Source organism: Podarcis pityusensis, assembly GCF_964106645.2.
Source record: "Podarcis pityusensis genome assembly, chromosome: 5".
In the NCBI taxonomy this organism is placed as follows: Eukaryota; Metazoa; Chordata; class Lepidosauria; order Squamata; family Lacertidae; genus Podarcis; species Podarcis pityusensis.
The window spans coordinates 44495782-44519128 of NC_138032.1; the positions used below are offsets into that span (position 1 = coordinate 44495782).

Genomic DNA, 23347 nt, shown 5'->3' on the forward strand with positions numbered 1-23347 from the left:
AGCACCACAAAGCAACAGTGAAGTGGCACTGGGCCCAGAGCTGCTGCCGGATGGGTAGAAAGGGTCGGGTGGTGTTTCTTTGGGGTGGGGGCAAAGCCGTTAGGGGTTCTAGACTCTTAGCTGCTGTTAAAAAAAAAAGCTTTAAAAGTTCTTACGTGCTGTAGATCAAACCATATAAGCCAAAATGTGAACACATACACACAGTTCTGTGAAATGAGCAAACCTGGTTCGTAGTTGCCACCTTACAGGGCTTTAGCCAATGAGTGAAGTTAGAGCTGCAATTGGCAAGTAACCATTTTGGAAGAGCTAAGAATTATTAAAGCTATGCTTTCCTGTTTCTATCTTATTACTGCCCAGACATGGCCTACAATGGTGTGTACGCTCATCATGTGAGTTGAGTGAGTTTGTGGCTTTCAGCAGCAACATATCTACCTGGCCATCCACTGTTCTCTGTGCACATTCTTGCTCTGTGCTGGGATTCTAATGAGGCCATGAATTGCACACAAGTTCCTAATATAAAGGAATGTAGCCTGTTCCATGGCTAACCATAAAGGATGACTGTAGCTCAGCAAGGAAAGGCAGGGATGGTACGTGTATACTGTGCATTTTGTATATTTGTCTTGTCCTAGTACTTTGAGCAAAACATCTACTTCTGACAGTCCAGTTATGTAGCATTATGCCTTCTGCCTCTTGTCTCCTTCATACAGAAATACTTAACAAAATGTTTTTTTAAGTTTACAGTCAGTGCTAGATTCTTCCATACCTGAGCTTTTCATGCACCTCCTTTGCACCTGCCAAGACTCCCTACCCTTTCCAATTAAAACAAAGTTAGCTGAGGTTGTTTCTCAGGGTGTTGTTGTTGGTTTTGAGGGGATGTTTGATTGGCAGGGGGTGTTGCCTTTTCTTTTTGTTTTGTGTTTAGTTTGGGGTGTATGTAGGTCTTTCCCCTGCTTTTGATGCGGATTTTGAGCATCATTGCGTTACTCCTGTGAAACGGGTGCATCTGAGGTGCCCATGGCAGTTTCTAAGATTTCCAAATCTGCCTGCAGGCCTAAAAAGGTTGGGAACCACAGATCATGCAAAGCTAGATGGAGCAATGATTTTACCCAGTAAAAATACCTTTCTACCTTCATATGTCTTTGTATGTGAAGTGGTAAAAGAAGGAAAGCTTTGTTACTGTTGCCTCTGTACTCAGCAGGGAGGTGTAGAGATAATAGTTTTTTTTTTGGGGGGGGGAGATGCAGAGAAATAAAAGAGAAGGAAGAGGAAGGGTGAGAAATTGGGGGGCACAGGGTGGAGGAAGAGATTTGTGAGAGGAGGAGAGAGAAGGAGGGAGCCTGTGGCCCTTAAACCATCTGCACTGGGATGTGCTTTGGAATAAGTTTTCTTCCCCTTTTCAGTATTGACTAAGCTGTGTAACTGAATTTCCAGTAACTTTCAGGAGACCACTTTTTTTTTTTAAATGGTGGATGAACTTATTGCAGTTCTTACGCAACATTTTTTGCAACGTTGTAGAACTATTGATTTTTAAAGAGATCTGCAATAGACAAACAAACAAACAAACAGAAAGAAAGAAGGGGAAACTTCCCAGTCTGGTAAATATGTATGCAATGTGTCCCGACATGGGGGAGTGGTGAGGCTTCTAGGCTGACATGTGACAGGCGAGAACAGCTGCTGATTTAAGAGAAGCACAAAAAAGATTGCTGAACTTTTAAAGCAGAGGTATAGCAAAAGTTAAATTTAGATCACTTTCTTTCATATCATCTCTATTACTTTGGAACTTGCTGTACCGCTGTACTCCATTGCTTACAAGAAGACAAACAGTTTTTGAGAAACTAGCTACCACTGGCATGAAAACTGAGAAGAACTCTAAGGCCTAGGTGTAGAATCTCCTTTTGAACAATCTGTTTATGCTTCTGGACAGCAACTTTGGGATTCCCTTTACCTCTCCTTTGTATGGGGAAGGTATTTAAAGGTAAAGGTAAAGGTAAAGGTACCCCTGCCCGTACGGGCCAGTCGTGTCCGACTCTGGGGTTGTGCGCTCATCTCGCTTAAGAGGCCGGGAGCCAGCGCTGCCCGAAGACACTTCCGGGTCACGTGGCCAGCGTGACGAAGCTGCTCTGGCGAGCCAGCACCAGCGCAGCACACGGAAACGCCGTTACCTTCCCGCTATAAAGCGGTACCTATTTATCTACTTGCACTTAGGGGTGCTTTCGAACTGCTAGGTGGGCAGGAGCTGGGACCGAACGACGGGACCTCACCCCGCCACGGGGATTCGAACCGCCGACCATACGATCGGCAAGTCCTAGGCACTGAGGTTTTATCCACAGCGCCACCCGCGTCCCTATGGGGAAGGTATTTAGGACATTCCAAATTACCTTTCAAAAAAGAGTAAGAGAAGATACACAAATGCTGAGAAGTTTATTTCTGTATTGAATGAGCATTTCAAAGGAGCAGCCTATGAAACTGAGTGGAGCCTGGTCAGCAGCTGTGAGAATCCAGTGGAGGTGCCTGTTGTCGGAGAGAGAGAATGTGTGTCCCGAGACAGCAAGGCTTGGGCAATGTGGAGATTTGAGAGTCATAAACAGCACTTTGCATTAGGCTTGGAAACAAACTGGCAGTCAATGCAGAAGTTTCAAAACTGTTCCCAACAGCTCGTTAACAAATACAGTGGTACCTCGGGTTAAGTACTTAATTCGTTCCAGAGGTCCGTTCTTAACCTGAAACTGTTCTTAACCTGAAGCACCACTTTAGCTAATGGGGCCTCCCGCTGCCGCCGCGCCGCCGGAGCACGATTTCTGTTCTCATCCTGAAGCAAAGTTCTTAACCCAAGGTACTATTTCTGGGTACTATTTCTGAGTCTGTAACCTGAAGCATATGTAACCTGAGGTACCACTGTAGAGGCATTCTGTACCAGCTGATTTCCAGACAAATTATTAAAGTTGGACCCACACAGAACATGGGATATGAATGACAGTTTCTAAAATGGAAGATACATCTGGGATGCATTTTGCTAAACCTGAATGCAATAGCCAACCTTACCATCAATTTTATACACACACACACACACTATGGACCCTAAGACAATCTTACTCAGCTACGAGTGATCACCAAAGAATGAATACACACAAACACATTTCCCCCTTCAAAATGGCAGGATACCCTACTATATTCCAAATGGTGTTTAAAAATTGCTGTTTCCGAAGAAGTTTGCCAGTGCAGGAGCTACAGTTAAGGACACTTTTGCTCAAATTGTCCAGCAAACCAGAGTTAATTCAGACTGGAAGAGGGTGAAAATTTGGCTTGAATTTGGTCTTGAATTTATGTGAACATTTGTAAATGAGCCAGTGAGCCAGTCGTGAGCCAGTATGGTGTAGTGGTTAAGAGCGGTAGTCTCGTTATCTGGGGAACCGGGTTCGCGTCTCCGCTCCTCCACATGCAGCTGCTGGGTGACCTTGGGCCAGTCACACTTCTCTGAAGTCTCTCAGCCCCACTCACCTCACAGAATGTTTGTTGTGGGGGAGGAAGGGAAAGGAGAATGTTAGCCGCTTTGAGACTCCTTAAAGGGAGTGAAAGGCAGGATATCAAATCCAAACTCTTCTTCTTCTAAATGAACACCTGAATCTCTAATAGGCAGGTGTGACCCCAGGTGTATCCACAGCAGTGGGCAGAGGAGGAATGATTGCTGGGAGGAGTGCAGAGAGAAGAAACGTCATAGCACACCTGTATCAGCATAACCAGATGCCTTTAGTTGCCCAGCTGCAACAAGACATGTCTCTCCCCTATCAGTCTCTAGAACCACGGCAGGCTCTGTAACCTTCCAACAGTTTGACTTCACCCTCAAAGGCGCACTCTTCCATTGTCTTCCAGGACAGACAGAGGCCAACAACAACAACAATTAGCTTTCATGGACTTAGTGAATGATTTTGAAAGAAAGCCCTGTTGTTTGTTCAACTAATACTTTTCTAATATAATTAAATATAACTAAAAGTTTATCTTACAATTTTTTTAGTGCATTTAACAACCACAGTAGTCCGTAAATACCAGGTTTCCGGTGTAAGTGCTTTCTGTTTGCTAACTACTGTGCATTTTCTTCTATGCAGTAGGCCTCTTTGAGTTGTTAATCAGCAGCTGTCTGAAGCTTTCCCCCCCTCTTGCAGTGCTGCTACTGATGTCACTTCCCCCTTGGCAAACGCCTACGGAGGCTCTGCTGCTTTTGAGATTGGTCACAGGGAGGGGAGAGAGGGAGAGAGAGAGGCTGAGTGAGTGCATTCTATGTCCTGGGACCCTGTTTACTTAACATTCCCAGCCAAGGAAGCCCTGGTTTAAACAGGATTGCGGATGCAGCCTGTCCATTACAGATGAGGAAATTATTATTCTGGGATTCTAGAAATTCCTTTGTTTAACCCCCTAGCGTGGATTATGAGAATGCAGAATGCCTTTCCTTTTGGGCCTGCGGCAGGTAACTTGTTTCTGGTTTGTTTGTTTGTTTGACTAGTTAGGGTGGAGAATGTGAGATTTTGCTGGCTTAAAAAAGAAGAAAGAAAATCAGCTCTGCTTGCCTTGTGAAGTGAGCCACTCAAGTAAAATCCAGTGCGATCTTTTGTCTTCCTCTGTTGTGTTTATGCCAGGGGAAAAACAAATCTATTTTACTTAACATTGAATAATGCTGCAGATAAAGGGAAGAAACTTTATTATTATCTGAAGCAAAAAAATTGTCCGTGTCCCCCCCCACTTTACTCTATTTTATGGCTTTCACTTTTGGTTTTTGTGTGCTTTAAGGACTTTTAGGGGTTTAAAGCTTACTTGGGTTTTGTGTTTGTGCTTTGGCTGAGTTCTGGTTTAGAGTAAACAAGAAACAGTCAACAGCTTCTAATAAGAAACTGTCAGAACTAACAGTGCACATGCTTTTTAAACCCGTTTCTGAATTTGTGGTGTCTGTGCTGGAGTTTTAAAGTACTCATAATTTTATTACTACTAACCAACATACATAGCCTGGAATGAGTAAAAGCAGCAAGTCACCCAGCTGCTCCCTGGTGGGCAGCAGCCGGCTTCTACCAAATTTGAATCATCTTAGTCCAGGAGCTATTTGTTCCAGGAACAACATCTGATTACTTGTACACCTCACCTAGCTTATGTTCTTAGGCAAGTAAGTGTAGCAAATGAAGTTTGGAGGTATTGCAGGTATGTGAGCATTAAAGTTTTCTCTTTTCTTTCCTTTTTTTGATGGTGAGTGTTGTTAGTTTTACTTTCCAAAAAGCACTCTAAAAAGTGAAAAACAGCTGTTTTGTTTGTAGCTACCTAGTTTATTTTTTAAAACCAAATCTTTTTTATTTGGGCTTACATAATTCTATTCAAGAATTGAGACAAGAACTACCTCTAGCGCAATGACCTTTTGCCACTGACTGCTCTGCTTACTTGAAGCGGGCAGAATAAATTTAGGCTATATGTAAAGTTCTAAATAGAACTTAAGATTTGGTTATGGTTATAGTTCTATTGGAGAAGAGGAAAGCTGTGGGCTGCCAATTTAAGGGCATTAGTTTGGGGAATATGCATGTTAAGCCTCCCAAGAAATGTTGAAATTGAACCAATTGACCTTGTTGGAATTACGTCAGCAACAGATAGCTACGTGTCTTTAGAAATCTTTCAAATCCATGTATATTTCCATAAAGGAAATTTGGGCATCTTCTGGGGTTTCTTTACTGATGCAGGAAGCCTCAAAGGAGGCAATCCAGTTTCTGAAACCAGTTTGCTTACCTTTTCTTTGTTTCACTTGATTTTTCTCTTTGTCCTTAGCTGCTTAGTTGCTTACTGTTTGCTCCTGTCTATGGTTCACAGGGCCAGTCTGAGCAGCAAAAGCAGTTTCCTTACTCCTTTCTGTCTACTTGAACTTATAGCATATAGCTGTTTGGAAACTGTTGTGTAAATGTAATAAGCTCCCTGTGCTGCGTTAGCTACATATCTGCCAGTTTAGCGCATGTTAGAAAATAAAATGCCTTGATGAATGCCTTGATGCCAGAATCCATTGTCACAGACCTGTCCCCATTCATACACAGGAATCTGTGGTCCCTCTTTAAACTGGAAGAGGAGTGCAGATGTTGAGCAGTACAGTTATGCATTAAATTTGTTTTGTTAGTGCTGAAGTTGTAGCTTTCGCAGCTTTAGTGTAATGGCATTCAGGCTATCCTGTATGGCCATCAACATTAGCTTTAAAGTGCTCCTGCTGTGAAATAGTTTGTTGGTTTGTTACGTTATGTATTTATGTGTTTTTATAATGTAAACTGCCCTGTGATCTTTGGATAAAGAGCAGTATATAAAACAAACAAACAAACAAACAAACAGTCTTTTTATTGACAATGCTCTGTGCAGAGCATTTCTTTCTAGCCCCTCCCTTTCTTCACTTGTGTACCACTTCAGATCTTAGTATCTGTTTGCTCATTGTGTCCAAATCTGAGGAACTCTGGTTAAATATAAATTGATCAGTTAAAATCTGATGATTTATGAAGCCTCAATCATCCAAATTAGGCCACTGAGTTTTTTTACTATTGGACAACTAAGCAGTTATTTTAAAAGTTGCAATTGAAACTGTTCTGCTCAGTGTTCGAAGCTGGGATAAAAAAGCTAGGAGCCAAATGGCTTCTGGGACCTGGGTTGTGGGCACCAAAATAGAATGTCTAGTCGTCACTGGAAGACCCCCACCCCACCCCCCGGTCAGCAACACTTTATTATTTTGATAAGCATGAATTAATACGCAATTCACATAAGTGACACATTGTTAATATCACATTTTTAATACATGTTTAATTTGGTGTTTACAATAAAAATATTGGTATCATACTTCGGTTTTCAAAACACTCTTTATAAGTTAAACTCCTTAACTTATTCTCTATCCTTAACATATACACATACAGTGGAGCCTCGTGTTACATACCGTTCTCCTTACAAACACTTCGGGTTACAAGCTCTGCTAACCTGGAAGTAGGTCTCCTGGTTGCAAACTTTGCCCCAGGATGCGAGCGGAAGTTGCACGCCAGCACCGCGGCAGCGGGAGGCGCCATTAGCGAAAGCGCATCTCAGGTTAAGAACGGACCTCCGGAATGAATTAAGTTTGTAACCGGAGGTACCACTCTACATTTCAGTAATCCTTGAGTGTCAGCCAGGCGCAAAAAATGGCACCCAGAGGTGCTCGCAAATGGAGAATCTTTAGGCGCAAAATGTGCCTGGTGCCCTGCTAATTTCGAACCCTGGTTCTGCTTCGTTGTTTAACATGTCCCTTTCAGGTGAGATACCACAGTTGTGAAGGTAGTTTTTCCGGGGTGAGGCCCATCCATTGCAATCTGCGTCTGCTGACCCCTGCAATGTTTCCAAATGGAAGAAACATGATTGCATAATTCCTGGTATTGGGGAACTGTGTTCATGCTTTGCCTTCATCCTTGAGAAGGGCTGTAGCTCAGTGTTAGAGCAAGTGCTTTGCATGTAGAAGGTTCCCGGTCCAATCCTCAGCATATACAGGTAGAGCTGGGAGAGAGCCCTGTCTCCAGCCTTGGAAAATGGCTGCCAGTGAGTGTAGACAATAATGAGCTAGTTGGACCAATGGTCTGACATGGTATAGGTAGCTTCCTATGTTCCATCTTCTAAGATGATTGGAGTTGAGCATCCCCATCCCCACCCCCCCAAAAAAAAACTTTACCAAGATTGAACATCAATTAACTTGGCTGTGTAGAACATTCTGCAGTCTCTGGACAAGGATCTACAAATGTAGTGGTCACATAGCAGAGGTGAGTCTATCTCTGGGCAAGGTTAGTGGAAAGTGAGTGATGCTCCTGGGCTTGCTGGGTTTTGGAAGCATTTTGAAGCACTTAGGCTTCTCAGTGCTTTCTGTGGTAGTTTCTTCTCTATTTTGTTTCTAAATTAAAATCTTTAATTAAAGAGAGAGGGAGAGACGGAACTGTAACAGTGCATAGTACAAAGAAGAGATTCAGCACAGTCAAGACTCGGAGCACAAAGAAGTCAAGGCCATGAATATGACCTATATGCAATAAGCTCTTTCCATAGAGATCTGTCAGGAGATAATAATCATATAGAAGAGTCACTACTGTTGGCATATGAAATAAAGTGACACCACACAGATTAAATTCACATGGTTATGCCTTTTCATTTAGAGCAGGGGTGGGGAATCTTTTGGACTGTTGGGTCCCTGACTGTTGGCCATGATGGGTGGGTTGGGGCTGACAGGGGTTTAGAGTCCAAGAATATCCTGGGGGGGGGGGCACAGATTCACTAACCTTGGTTTATAAAGATCGCTTTTGCAGTTGTGGGAGGAGCCAGAAGATTTGCAGATACACTGAATTTATCCATTTTGGCCTATAGTTGAAAGCAGTTGAGACGAAGGAGCGGGAAATAGGGGATTGGGGGAGAAAGGAAATGGGCCTGCTCAAGCCCCATACTATATCCTAGAGTGGGGAAAGGGGCTATGTGTCATTAGATTTTTTTAAAAGAAGCTTATTTTGAGCAGTTCCTATTCTGCGTTAGTGGAGCCCTAAACAGAAGGACTGTTCAGGAATTGGGATGCGCTACAACATGTTGCAAGTCCATTTTTTTCTGCTTTAGATGTAAGGGGCTTCCCTCAACAGAAAATGGCACTCCAGGTTTTCCTCCTTTCTTTCCAGCCACCTCTCATGCTGTTCTTGGGGTTTGTTGACGGTGGGAGTTTTTGGCAACAAACCTAACGGTGCATTTCTATACTAGTTAGTAAATTAAGGGGTTAGGGACCACATAGCTGTAATTTTATAAAGTACAACTAGGTCATGTCCCCTCACCTTCAGGGATGGAGGAAGTATTGTCTGTTTCCTGTTTCTCTTTTTCCCTCTCTTCTGTTCAAACCATGTAAGCTGAGCATACATCTGAGGCTAGGACTCAGACCACGTATTTGAGACTTAAATTTCTGTATTTTGCAATCAAGAATACCTTCTGCTGCAGCATTGAGTGATGCATGAGTGACACCTGTGTTTCTTGGTCTTTTATTGTATTGCATATGAATAAAGGCAATGCTAATGTAGATAGAATTGCATGTGGTCATCCATTTAGGTCTATTTTATGTTGTTTTGTTGCTCAATAAAGTTGCACTGCATGACTAAGGAGCAAGACCCAGGATCCTTGCAGAGTCTTGCTGGAGTGCAACTCTGTTGCTGCCTGGAACCTGAAAGCTGAGCCCCAGCATTTTCTGTAACAGATCCTATAAACACTTTTGGATTGTGTGCTGCTTCATTGGCACCCCTAAAAATATTGCCTCCCCAAGCAACTGCTTGGGTTGCTTGTCCAGTCAGGTGTTCTTCCACATAGTACTGTTTAAGCAGTAGCTGAATATAGCCATAAGCCCCCATGAAAAACAAGAGGCCCTTACGCAGAAAGATGTAGCATAGCATCAAACATTTATTATTATTTCAGATTGGTATTGAAGCACATCTGAAAGGTTTGGTGCTGTTAAAGCACTAAGATAAACTGTATACTTCTAGTTAAATATTAACTGTAGTAAAATTTATTTCACACTGGCTCATTGTGAATATGAAAAACCAGCTCAAGCTCTACCAGTTCTGCAAAGTGGTCTGAAGTGGATTAAGCTTCAGACCTTTCTGCTGTAAGGGATATTTTCCCAGCTGCACATCATGTCTACAGCTTTGTTGTGAATCAGGTAATCTTTCAACAGCCTTTTTATGAAGTATCATAGCATAAAAGTGCTCCAGACACAGGTCTGCCTACACAGAGATACAAGTGCTTCTGTACATCTTAAGTGTAGTTTTACCTCATTTCTCCACACTTTTAAAGCCATTGTAAATTTTGCATGCAAATTGCCACATCTTTTTTAAAAAATGTGCAGGTTTTGATAATATTCTATATTCACTAACTGCATCTTAATTTCTTAATTGAAGGTTATAAAGCAATAATGTTCAGTTGGGGGCTGTTCAGATCTAACACCCTTAATTTTCTCCTCTAGACCTAAAATAACACGTGATCTGTAAAACTAACTTTTAGTTGGTTCAAAAAAGCCCAAAGAAATGATACTGAACAGGTTCCATTTTCTAGAAAATCATGCATATATGGACAAGGTCATTGTTGGTACATTTTTGAGCATATACCTAACATGTTTTAATGTCCCAAGTCCATACATTTTTGTGATCTCCCTCTTTGTAAGTGGAGCAGAAAGTTTGCTCATAGAGCAGGCATAGGCAAACTCGGCCCTCCAGATGTTTTTTGGGACTACAACCCCCATCATCCCTAGCTAACAGGACTAGTGGTCAGGGATGATGGGAGTTGTAGTCCCAAAACATCTGGAGGGCTGAGTTTGCCTATGCTTGCCATAGAGGACTTCTTGTTGCAGCTACATAAATCTTTCTGTCTTTCCCTCCATCATCAGTACTCTGGTCATAAAGTCATAAAGTAGGAGTTTGGGGGCAGATCAGGGTAGGCCTTTGATCTGTTAGGACCCAAAGGTTTCCCATTCACCTGACGTGCCCCCAGAACAGGAAAAGTACACTAGCCCTTGAGCTGGCATATTGATTTTCCTTTCCATTTGTTTGTTTATTATTTCAGTTTCTATCCCACCCTTCATCAATGGATGATTCAAGGTTGGGTAATCAAAAAGCCCAAATCAAAAGCACTAAAATAATTTAAACAAGTAAAATTTAACAACCGTATACTAAATAAACTAAACAATATAATAAAATGGCAGGATAGCAAAATCAAATTGTACTTCATACATTAAATCAGCACAAAAAACCCCCTGAAGAATGGGGAGGAAAAGGGAGGCCTCCCCCACCTTGTTTTCTCTGCCTTGGGTTCTTCCTTCCCCACTGCCTTCTGATTCACCTATCCAAATGTAAAATGCAAATGCAACAAATACACGCATTGTACAGGCACACTTGTCAGGAAGCCGTAACTGGCTGTGGCTCCATATTGTACTTGCCCCTGCATCATGCATGAATAGCTTTTTTTAGTGTGAGGGAGCTGCATTTTAGAAATTAAAGGAAGCTGTAGTATGTTGCCGTTCTTTGAAGGCTCTTAGGTCTTTATCTATTGTCCCATGACCAGTCCCCTATTCCACAGGCTAGTTTTGGAAACTGCTTTGTCATATACTCCTGGTAGATGCTCCAAGGGATGTCTGGACAGTACAGAATGTGACTACTTTGTTCATTGTTCTGGAAACCTTTTTAATTTTTGGATCTTTAAGAGTAAAATGGAATGCAGCTGTAGATAGCATTTCAGGGACCACAGGCAGCCTTGATACTTAATTTCAGCTGGAGTCTTAGCTCGAACTTCTGCTAAAGGCTACATGATTTCTTTGAACCCTGTTGTGGGTGAAATAGAGGAGTGCCCCTTCTGCTGTGAAAGGATGCAGGAGATGTTTCCTCTTTTAGAAACTATCTTAGCACTTTATGGGCACTTTGAAAATGAAGTCAGATGTCTGGCTTTTGAGGGAGGGTGCTAACTCTAACTGGGGTAGTGGGTGTTGGTGGGAATGTTAATGCTGATGCCCATGTCTCTAGATCCAAAAATAGAATGAGTCTCCTTTAGGAATAACACAGCATGTATCTTTGTTTACTTGGGCCAAAGCCAGGATGGTGGTTTTCAGGGGGGAATAACAGTGGGATGGGTATGCTTAAACCTTTCAGAGGAAATATTAAAATAATAATAATGATGATGATGATGATGATTTCTAATAAATTTTTAAGTACTCACTTTATACTATAGCTAACTTGGCTTGCCTTTCATGTTGGGCACTCTGATGCCAAATGTTGTAATTTGGGCTGCTCCACAGCTCTGCAACCACTTGCCTGTATTGTATGTGCATTTAAACCAGGGAATCTGTGACATTGTTTGACTACACATCCCATCACCCCTTACCCTGCTGGGTAGGGCAGATGGAAGCTAGATATGTGTTCCTGATGACTGAAGACATATATTGCCTTTCTGGAAGACAAGGGAATCTTCCAAGGCCTGAATCTTTCCAAACTTGATCACGCGACTGCACTTTTTCTCTTACACCATAAAGCTTCATGCATATTGATCCTACTATAAAAATAAACCAGCATCACCTTGGTTTTGCTGTTTGTTTTATACTATAACTTAGATTTGCATGGCTTTTTATAGTGCAATGGTTTAGCTGTGCATTTTTTTTTCCAGGACATAAAACAAAAACTCCAGAAATTACTTCCATTATATCTCTGCCCTACATTACACTCTGGCAAGAGGGGTCATTGCCATTGGGTGGTAGTTGTTTTCCATCTCTTAACTGTCCACATAGATGGCCTTCAGGGAGGATTATGTGATGATGAAAAAGTATGACTGACTTGGCTTCTGTCCTAGACTGCAGGAGTATTCCAGGAAGATATTTTGTTGGAATGTTTATTTTATTTTAAAAGTTCTGCAAATTAGGCAAGAATTACTTCAGAGTAGGGTTATATGGTAGTAAATGTTATTTTGATCTAATTGAGCCCAGATTGCCCTCTCTTCAATTATTACATTTTCTGATTCTATAAGTGCAAGACTTGAAGCTGTTAACAACAGTGGAATTGCAGTGTATTTGAAACACACACCATTATTGGGTCATAAAATTTTATGCCTCAATATACCAAAGTGAAAATATCTATGGGTCCCTTCATCTCAGTGCATTAGGCATAAATTCATGTACCTAATCACAAGCGCGGGGGGGGGAATTGTTACATTAGAAATGAAAACCTTATATGATTTTAATGTAAAATATTCCTACTTGCAGGAGGGTGGAAATCTGAACGCTTGATTGCATTTTCTGACCTAAGTATAATTTTCTAAATTCTGATCATTTGGGCCACAGTTATAGCTATAGATGCCCAGGCATGGCATGAGGATCAGCACTGAAGTGCAGAACAGATGCCTGCATTATGCAAACTGCAAGTGGGAAATTATTTATCAAGGTGTGGAAAAGATAGGTTCAGTTATTTAGAGCAACTTAGCAGCTGACAAGGCTAGAGAAAGGTGAAATGAGAACTAATCTAGACGTGCAGCAATAAGATGGTAAAGTTTAGAGCAGAATGGTGCTAGTTCAGATTGAAGAAGGGGGATACCATTTTTAATGTTCCCTCCAATTGTTCCCATACCCTACTGTAACTGAAATAACTGCAACACATTATCCCCACCCCCTTTACCTCTGCCTCCTCTACATCTGTTGTTTCCCTTGTGTCTCTCCTTTTAGAATGCAGAACCCTGGTTAAACAGCATCCTGCATAGATGACACTATATAAATAGCAGCTTAAGAAACTCCATGACAGAAGAAAACTAGCGTAGCAGGGAGAAGTTTTCTAGTCCCGTTCTCTATATGCTGTCCTAACTTTCGACTTAAAGAGCTGGGGGTGGGGTTATTGCAGAGGGGTGTTCAGAATCCACCCCCCCCCCCGTAGACTGAAGAGGTACAATCCATTCTACCATATCATCTGTACTTCTTCCTTCTGCATGTAGGAACCTAGCCTGGAAGATTGATGATGGATGGTAGGGTGTGGGAGCACCATGGAACTGACTGATATCCAGGAAAGTAGAGGTGCCTAAACAGCTGCAGGCAATCTGTGACCTTGAGCAGCTGCCCTGGGCTCATGCATGTCTTGCAAGCAACCGGAGGCTTAGTCCAAGTTTAATGTATTTGGGCCTTCCTCACTAACCTATTCCTCTCTTACATTCTAGGACAAAGAGCCCTGCATAGGAATCAACAATCAAAGCTACATCTGTGAAACAGGCCACTGCTGTGGACAGTCTCAGTGCTGCAATTACTATTATGAACTCTGGTGTAAGTTTCTTGTTTTTATAAACAGAAGTGAGATTCTTTTCATAATCTGAGTCAAGGGCATTTCAGTTTCATCCACTTTTGGCTTTATCCAGAGACAAGGTGTTAGAGCGGGTGATAGGTGTCCTTCCCCAGACTGAAACTGAAAATGATTATGTTGACTCACTTCAGCCAGACTGCCCTTGCCATGACCTTGGCTAGAGACGCACAGGGGGAGTGTGTGTGTGTCCTTGCTAATTCTCCAGTCAACCAGTGTACCTTTCTGCACCACCTGTCAGGTTTAGGGGTGTGTGATTTCCCACCCCAGGGGGATGACCCTGTCTGGTGCCTCAAGTTTCTATTCTGTCTCACATGTTATTTAATATCTGCATGAAATTACTGGGAGAGGTTGTGCAAGGTTTAGCTGATGTCAACAGGATGCCCACTTTCTTCTTGGATTCGGGTGAGGCAGCAGAGTTCTTGAACAGGTGTCTGGAGCCAGTAATGGGTGAGGGCCAGTAAAATGAAGCTCAAGTCAGAGATGTTCATGGCTGGTGGGCCTATCAAGCTGGAGTAGATGTACAACCTTTTCTGGATGAAGTTGTGCTCCATCAACACATGGGCTTCATGGTTTAGGTGTATTCCTTGAGCCAGCATTGCTGCTTAATAATCAGGTGATGACCATGGCAAGAATTCTCTCTTTCCAACGATGTGACATGTGCCATCTATTTACAGTTCTGCAAGATTGACACTTAGCCTCCATCATTCATTCTTTGGGAACCCCTGTTTTAAATTATTTACAATGAGGGTTTGCCTTAGACTGGGGCTGATGGGAGTTGTAATCCAAAGCTTGGGGGGGCACCAGGTTGGGAAAGGCTGGGGGAAGCACCCAGCTTAATCAGCTGAAAGGAAGTGTGTTTTGTCTTCCTGAAAATGTAATGTTTTAGCACATTGAGCACAGGATTAAGCACCAAAGTGGATTTTAGAAGGTGAACATTTCTTGTCGCCATTCTCGGTACCCTAACACTGAAAGCTCCCTGCCTTTTCATAGGTCTTGCTGTTCATTTTAACTTTATTTACCACCTTAACTTGTGGGAAGGAGTCATGGGTTGAAACAGAGAATCTCTCTTCACCTGACATGCTTCATGAAACATGATCCCATGTTTTAGCTGTTGGGAGTGGTTACAGTCAACAGAGTTTTCCCCTTTTGAAGAGCAAAGCTGATGGGAAACCGAATCAGTGGTGTTTGTTATGGGGTGGAAGGAAGAGTAAAATACATGATATGTCAAGCAGGTGGATTGGGTTTAAAGCTAGATGGTGCTAGCTAGATCCAAGTTCAATTTTGTTTTAAGATGAAGCGGGCATTGAAATATCTTGTTGCCAAAATCTATTGCTAAAACTCTTGAACACTTTGTATTGAGAACTAAAAATTAATAAAATAAACCATTTTTCATTCTATGAGCAGGGCACATGGGGGGCAGTGGGCCTCTTATGCTTGCACTGGCTTACACTAAGTAGCAGGGCTCATTAGTTGGCTCCAGCCCAATCTTTGTATCTGATTTTCTTGTCTTGTGTCTTTTTCTGAACTTGATGTCTTGGTATGGCGTAGGTTTTCGGTTTGATACTGCTGTTGAATAGTTTAGTCTGAAATGGAAAATACTGGGGTGCGGGGGAATCTATTCCTTGTTCATGTTTGAGCAAAATTCCTTGTGACTTCCCTTCCTAACTAAATTTATAGCAGTTACAAAAAGATGCACATCTGGTAAAACTATATTGTTCAGTACCATGCAGGAAAAGTCATCCAAGTGGGAAGGTGGTTCTGTTTTGCCTTCTGCTGTTTTGCATTTTGTGATAATCTGCTGTAGAAATATTCATTCTGTCAAATCTGGGGCATGTTAATCAGTTTGAAAAGTACCAGTTGGCCCACTCTTGCCCTAGACCTGGATCCTTCCTAACTCACTAGGCTACCTGCCTCACTGATTCCCCTCTCCACTGTGTCCATACACGGAAATTCTTCCCCTGCTAACCGTCATTGATTGATTGATTATTTGTTTAGTAATTTACACCCTGCCCTTCCTCACAAAGGAGCACAATGGCAAGTGGTAAAACAACAAAACATCATAAAAACAATTCCAGTACAGATGTAGACTGGGGGAAATCTCAACTTTAAAAGGCTTGTGGAAAGAGGAAGGTCTTCAGGTGGTGCTGAAAACACAACAGAGATGGCGCTTGTCTAATATTAAAGCAGTTTGAGCATTTAACCTGAGGAGAAAAGGTTGTGCCTACTTTGGGGTGTATTTATCTAAAAGAAAACAAAAATCTGTGCTGCTCTTGTCCTGCTTACAGGTTACTTCCTCCCTTTGGAGGTAAGTGGGAAAGGGAAGGCAGTTTCCAGTTCACTTAAGCAAGTAGCTTTTTGGACTTTTTATAACCTTGCTTGGAAGCTCCAACAGAAACTAGCCAGAGAAGAAACTAGCCAGCTTAAATGTTTCTTTGTTTTATAATTTATTTTTCTCTTGCTCTGACCTTCACACGTTCTCTTGATATTTATTCAGCTTATTTATGTAATAAGTCTGTCCACAGGGATTAAAGGTTGCATTCTAGCTTCATAAAATAGGCTGCCCAGATTTCTTGGTTTTATGCTTTCTTGGAAAAGGCTGTATGCCCAGATCAGCAAGGGAAATCCAGAATTCTGGCTGGGTCAGACACATAACTTCCTCATAGCGGATGCTTTTTTCCCTTTCTCTTTCCCTTTTTTCTTTTTCTTTTTCTTCTTGAGTGTCCAGTATACCTAGAAGACTCCTGATGGTGGCCGTTGTTTAAAAATAGTCCCTGCTAATTGACAAGTCACTGTCCTTGTTTAAACATAATGCTAAACCAGCTCATGTAGAACTCACACCACTGTTCCTACCCAGCATGGCTACAAGGAAGAATTCAAAGATTTTGCTTCTGTTTTAGATTAAACACATCTTGTTGTGGTATCTGAATCTGAACCAGCTATCGTTAATCTTAACAATGGTATATTGAAACAAGCTAACTTAGAGTAGTAGTTTAGGAACCTGGCTTGTTTAAATAAACTATAGCTGACATTAACCACCTTTTTTGGGGAGAGAGATGTTTTAATGTAATTTAAAATTTAACAGAATACAAAAAAAGAAAAAATACAGTTAATGTCCTTTGTATGCATTCACAAAACAAAGATTCAGAAATTGTCTGTGGACAAATGCCGGCTCTCTCGGCCTGAAGCAAGATGAGCACCGCACCCCATAGTCGCCTTTGACTGGACTTAACCATCCAGGGGTCCTTTCCCTTTCCCTTTTACCTTTCCAATGAGAGCACACCTCATTCAGTTAAAAGCCATATCCCTGGGAGATATGTACCACCCCAAGAAAACATGTATTTTGTTGATTCCCATTATTAAATCAATTGGGAGTTGCTGATTTAGGATACCTCATCCCCAGCATGCACAGTTAATTATTTGCAGAATCTTTCACTGTCATAGAATTCTGTGGAAAATCATGATTTAGCTCATCACATTAACCCTTGCTGAATCTAGATAAAGTTTCAAGCAGGGATTCAAGGAGTCTGGTATTTTCCCTAGCTGTGAGGTTTAGGTGTTTACTGCTGAGGATTCTGTGTTCAAGCCAGCAGTGTTATTAGAGAAAAAAGGAACAGTATTGAAATGCTGCTGTTGGTTTTCCCAACCATTGCACAACATAAATACCAGTGTTGACCAGCCTTTGCCAGGCTGCTACCCTTCAGGTGTTTTGGAGTACAACTCTTGTCAATGCCAGTCAGCACAGCTTGCAAAATATCTGGAGGGCATGAGCTTAGCAGAAGATGGTATTGACTCTCCCAGGAAAACTGTTTAATAAAGTGTCCACCTTTCTCATACAGTCTCCAATGTGGGCTTCTGTTCCTGGTAACACTTGAGAAACTGAGGTACATCAGAGCTGAAGCATTGGCTTGCTCTTTGAGAGGAAACTATATACAGCCCTTCCTCCACCAAGAACACTGATAATATTTAGCATTTATTAAGTGTTTCAGAGTATTCAAAGCTCTTCATGATAGATAATCTTAGCCATCTTTGCGACAACATTGTAAGAGGTAGGCCAGCATTATTTCCCCCATGTTTTAAAGTGGGCTGGGAGTGGTTTGCATAAGGCAGGGGTGGAGTACTTAGGCCTGTTGGGCATCCCCATTTGGCTCATGAGACTTCTGAAAACTGACAGCTGATTATCAAGGGCTTCTGTGGATCTATCAAAGCGCTGCCTAAGATAGTGCTTCAGAAGGGGCTTCTGCAAGAAGCTACTGATGTCATGGTCATTTCTGGTGACTGGCAGGTGGCATACTCCACCCACCTGTCAAACTTGACCTGCGAAGGGTTGAGGAGATAATACTCCTGTCCACCAGTCAGATCCAGTTCTCCACCCATGCCCTAAGGCCATAATTAGCTGCGTACATTTCTACCTCAGTTGCTTAGCTTAAGAAGGCTGCCTGCAGTTCAGCAGCTAATTGCCGAGGGGAGATTTGAACCAGGACCTTTTGCAGCTCAGTTCCAAGCACAGGCTCTTAGCAGCTGCCCCACACTTGCTCTACACTAATTCTCAAAAATGTCCCATTTCACCTTCTTTTGGGCCAGATAGCCTGAAGCCAAGGCCATCACCTAGCATGCTTCTAAGGCAGGAGGAGAAATGATTTGCTACATGTTTTGGCTTAGCTGCAATGAGGTTTCCTGCCAATAAAGCAGTGGCATCTACCCAAGTTTACTGTGAACTCTAGGGCAGACTATTCTGTTCCTGCTCTTGAGCGCTAAAGGGGAAAACATGTTTTCCCGTTTTGCAAGAGTAAAAGGCACTTTCCTTTGTGAGATCTTTGCTTGGATTCTTGCCACTGGGGAAACATAGAAATATATCCTTCTGGTTGTTGTATCCCCAAGGATCTATAGGACAGTAACACATGCAGTTTTGAGCATCATAGACCTTCGCCTGGTCTCCTCAAGAAAGGAGGTATTGTATTACAGTAAAGGCTGAAAATTTGTCATTGACAGTATTGGGAGAAATCACAAAAACTAGATGGGGATTTGAGACATGGCTTGAGCCCCTGCCTGCTTCCAAATTGCTGCTCCATTGCTCTCCTCACACAGCCTCCCTCCATGTTCACACCTTGCCCTCCTTTTAGCCTTTCTAAAAAAATTAATGAATTCTGAACTCACTGGAATCCTTCATCTTGGAAGCAGAGCAAGCTGTGCAAAATAAATGTAATATAAAGAAGTGCTAAATTTCTATTATCTAAGCATACCAGATGAATTATTTTTCCATAATTTGGCTGTTGTTGTTTTGTTGAGATCAGATACATAGCCCTGGCTTACTGGTTCCTAAAGCTGACAATATTTTCTGTGTTCGCCAAGCAAGTAAACTCCAACCCAAGGCAGCGCTTTATTTGTACTTGCAGTCCAAAAGAGTGGAAACCATTTTAGTATCTTCCAGGACAAAGTTATATGGTGTTGCTAAGGCCTAATGCTACTCCGTGTCCAGAGATGACTAGAGCAGTGGCAGCTTTCTGTTTCTGCTAGAAGTTCAGACGGCCTTTAACACTAGTCCGTCCGTCCACCGTCCACCCCCAAATCTATGGGCTTTGCACTGTTGCCTTAACATGGAATTGAAAAGGAAAGTAGTGAAAGAAAGTGCTATCAACTGGTATAAGGGTTTTGTGCAACTCTTGCTGATTTGGGCTTGCCACTGGCACTAACCCTGCTAGATTATCTAGTTGAGATTCCTGCATTTCAGGAGAGTGGACTAGATGGTCCACTTGGATCCCTTCCAACTCTACAATTCTATGATGTTTGAACTAGCAGGTTTCAGTACAGAGATTAGCACAACCTCCATGTGGGTAGCAGGTGGGAACGTTTATCGGAAAAAAAACCCCAGCATCCCACTGTTTGGAAACACCCTAGGGCAGGGATGATACAAGTTGTAGTCCAGCTACCTCTGTTGTATATTGTCTTCAGGGATTTTGATGCTTTTTAATTTGCAAGGTTTCTTGGCAGCACAGGTCCTTGAGGTGTTTTCCTCTTGATAAGCTAAGCATTTTCTCATTGCCTTACTGCCAGCTGACTGCTGTGTTCTCCAGAGACCCTACTGTTAGCACTGTGCAATATCTGCGTGCAACCATTCTCAGGAACTTGGAGATATTAGTCCCGTCCCCCCCCTAGATTTAGCAATTCAACAAATAGGAAATCTTGCTGACTGGACAATATTCATCAGGTGTCTTTTAGTTTAGAAACATCCATATTAGGATACTGTATTAATCTTTATTAGAGACCACCAACTGTTAACTAAGGGCAGACTAGAAATGTGACCGTTTTGTTATACAGTCAGTTCAGAATGCTGCACATTTCTTGGATCTGAGATTCCATGGTAGCCATGATTATAGCATTGAAGAAATGAACCTATGCTGCCAGTTCTCGAAGTAGACCAGTATAAAGTAAGCAGCACATAAGCGGCACACATGATTATAGCATGGCAAACAGGCAGCGTTCTTAGGAAAAGTTATTGCACACTTTAATGACGATGTATTTTAATTATGTTGTGTAATTGGTATTTATATATTGTAAAGCACTTAGAAGCCCGTTTGGCATTGTTGTATGTTAATTAATAAAAGTAAATTCAATTGTTAAAGAATACACAACATATTCAGGTATTTAGTGTAGGGCTGTGGTCTAGGAGTTTCCAAATTTCTCCTTCATCATACTAGCAAAGTTTTTTTTTTACAACATTGGCTCAGATTCCTCTCTTCCATATTGTGAATGAAACCAATGTTTGAAAGTGCATGCACACAAAGGTGGAACAATATAACATGTGGAAAGAGCTGAGAGGCTTGTTTCAGTTTGTGCAAATGATCAATTATAGTTTCTCAAGTTAATGAAGCATGTCTGATTAGATAAATAAACTTTGAGTTATGCTGTTTTTTCAATAGATATCTTATTTAGGTAGATAGACCAGGATATAAATCAATTAAAAAAGGGTGAGTAAATTTGACTATCTTCAGTTACTGTGACCCTTGCAATGAGGTGAAACAGTACCTATTTTAAAGTGTAACATCAATATGTCTTTTAAAAAATAGAGTAGCAAGTTATTCCTTCTCAGTTCCAATATAGCAGGGATGTAGTCTTCAAACATTGTGGGACTACAACTCCCATCATCCCTCTCCACTGGCCGTGTTGGCTGGAGCTGATGTAAGTTGGAGTCTAACAACATCTGGAATCTTGCAAGTTTCCCATCCCTGCAACATATAGGCATGTTTATTTTCTGAATGTTTTGATAAAAAATATTTATTTTGTTTCTGCATGGTGCTGTTTCTAAGTTGATATAGTAAAACTTGAAAATGGAATCCATCAGCATTGTAGCAAAGAAAAGGATCTTTCTTCCCAATGAAAATATACTTCGACTGCAATTCTGTGCACATTTACATGGGATTACTGTGTCCCACTGAACACAGTGAGACTTACATCCAAATAAATATGCATAGCATTTTGCTACATAGCATCTTAAGTATAGCAGCTTGCAGAGCTATCTCTAAAATCAGTTATATTTTAAATATTCTAATAAAACGAAAGCATGTGTAAATTTCATAAATATACCCAACAGTACCTCTTGGGTGCTATGTAATATGTTTAGGTTTGGTAAAAGAGTATTGCATATATTTCAATTTCCATAAAATATATATGTTTGCTTTTTGTATTATATTGTTTAGAAGATTGGTGGTTCTTCTTCATGCCTCCAAAATGTTTGGACACTTTACATCTCTGGGCGGGGCTATTCATTTTGTAAGTCAGCCATCCACCAGGTATCTTTTGGTCTGCAATCCACCTGCCCCCAGCTGCCAGGGCTGTACTGGCAGGAGCTAATGAAAATTGTCAGTCCAAAACACCTGGAGGGCAGTTGGTTCAGAAAGGCTGCTTCAAAGGAAGGTGCTTCTGACCTTTAAAACAGATTTCAGTCCTGCATCGGTAAAAGCTGAGAATGCTTCCAATATACGAGGGAAGAAAACAGTTGGAGCAGATGGCAAAAAATGGTCAGGGGTCTTCTTGCAAAGTTGGATGCCAGCCTGAGAATCTGTAAGAAAACAGGGGTGGTGTTCTTCATCAGAACTAAACAGGCGTCCCTTCATTTACACATGTTCAATTCACATGTGACCACGCCTACGCGCAGCCCTGGAAACCCAGAGGTGGGGTGGGGGTGGGAGAGAGACCTGAAGAGCCTCCAGCTTGCGAGGAGAGCCTCCCTGGAGCCCAAAGGGGATGTCCTCTTCAGGCTCTGGGGAAGGTCTCCTCACCAGCCAGAGTTGCAGCAACTTCTGCTGCGCTTTCCCGCATATCAGCTGTTAGCCAGAAAACCCCACTGTGCTTGCAAGGAGATTTGCCCTAGAGCTCGAAGAGGACATCCTCTTTGGTCTCTGGGGAAGGTCTCCTCATGACCTGGAGGTGTAGCGGGGTGCTCCCCATTTGTGCACATTTCACCTATGTGCAGGAGGCCAGAATTTAACCCCTGCATAAATGGGGATTTGTCTGTCTACGTAAGCATATGGTTGCAGCTTTCCTGTTGAGAGTGTGGTAGCTTCTAGGTTATCAAGTTGCCAGTGCAAAGCAACTGCGCAATGCAGAACTCACACCTGCATTTAGATGGTTTGGCAATGACTGACTCAGATCTCCTTGTGTCTGCTGGGGTTCAAGTGCTTTGGTTCCCAGGACCAGTCAGATGTGGAACCATGTAGCAGTCTAACAGACAAAGCTCCTTATAGCACCTTAAAGATAAATCAGTTAATTGCTACATATATTAAGCAAATCGGGCACATTTCCTCAGACACAGACTTATTCAAAATATGCCATTCATCACTGGAAACATGTGTGGGGCACAGTACATGTGGGAATTGGTTTGTAAGGTGCCATGGATTTCCTTTTTTATGTTCTTAGCTGCAGCAGAGTAGTTCAGCTGCTAATCTGAGATCTGCAACAGGCTGGGAAGGCAAAATAAAACGGCACTTGCAGCAGTAGTTGGGATTCAGCACTGCTTTCTCGCACCAAACTGCGGTTCCCATTTCACACATTTCTGGCTTTGCACTCAAAACACAGTTTCAGCATTTATTTGCTGCCTTTTAATGTTATCATTGTTTTACTTGCATAGTAAAGTGATCATCACTGTATCTTGTGGGAGTGAGTTCTGTAAATTAAGTATACATTGTGTGAAGAAGTGAATCTGTCAGTCATTTTTATTGGATGACCCAAGTTCTGGGGTTATGCAAGAGGGAGAAAAACATCTACCTGCACACTTTTTCCACACCATGTATCCCTTTATAAACCTCTTATGCCCCCCCCCCTCTTTCCAACCTAGAACTATTTTTTTTTTCAAAGAGAAGACACGAAAACACTCAAGGATGGTGTGAAGTACAGCTAGTGAGGGACATGGCCTATGAAGGGTCCCAAGGGCCACATTTGACCTGTGGGCCTGAGGTTCCTAAATTCTGAAGCATATATGGCAGATTAGGGTGAGATCTCCC

The 23347-nt window shown here is 42.0% G+C and overlaps 1 protein-coding gene across 4 annotated transcripts in view; it reads left to right on the plus strand.

Moving 5' to 3' along the window:
• Window positions 1-23347, plus strand: part of WBP1L (WW domain binding protein 1 like) — a 47058-nt gene that overhangs the window by 19772 nt on the left and 3939 nt on the right. For 3 of the 4 annotated variants that reach the window (XM_081006220.1, XM_081006217.1, XM_081006218.1), the window contains exon 2: window positions 13711-13813. In XM_081006220.1, coding sequence (XP_080862346.1) covers window positions 13711-13813 — 103 coding nt within the window. Of the gene's footprint in view, window positions 1-4232; window positions 4463-13710; window positions 13814-23347 lie in introns of those variants that run through there. The other variant, XM_081006219.1, reaches the window with a different exon arrangement.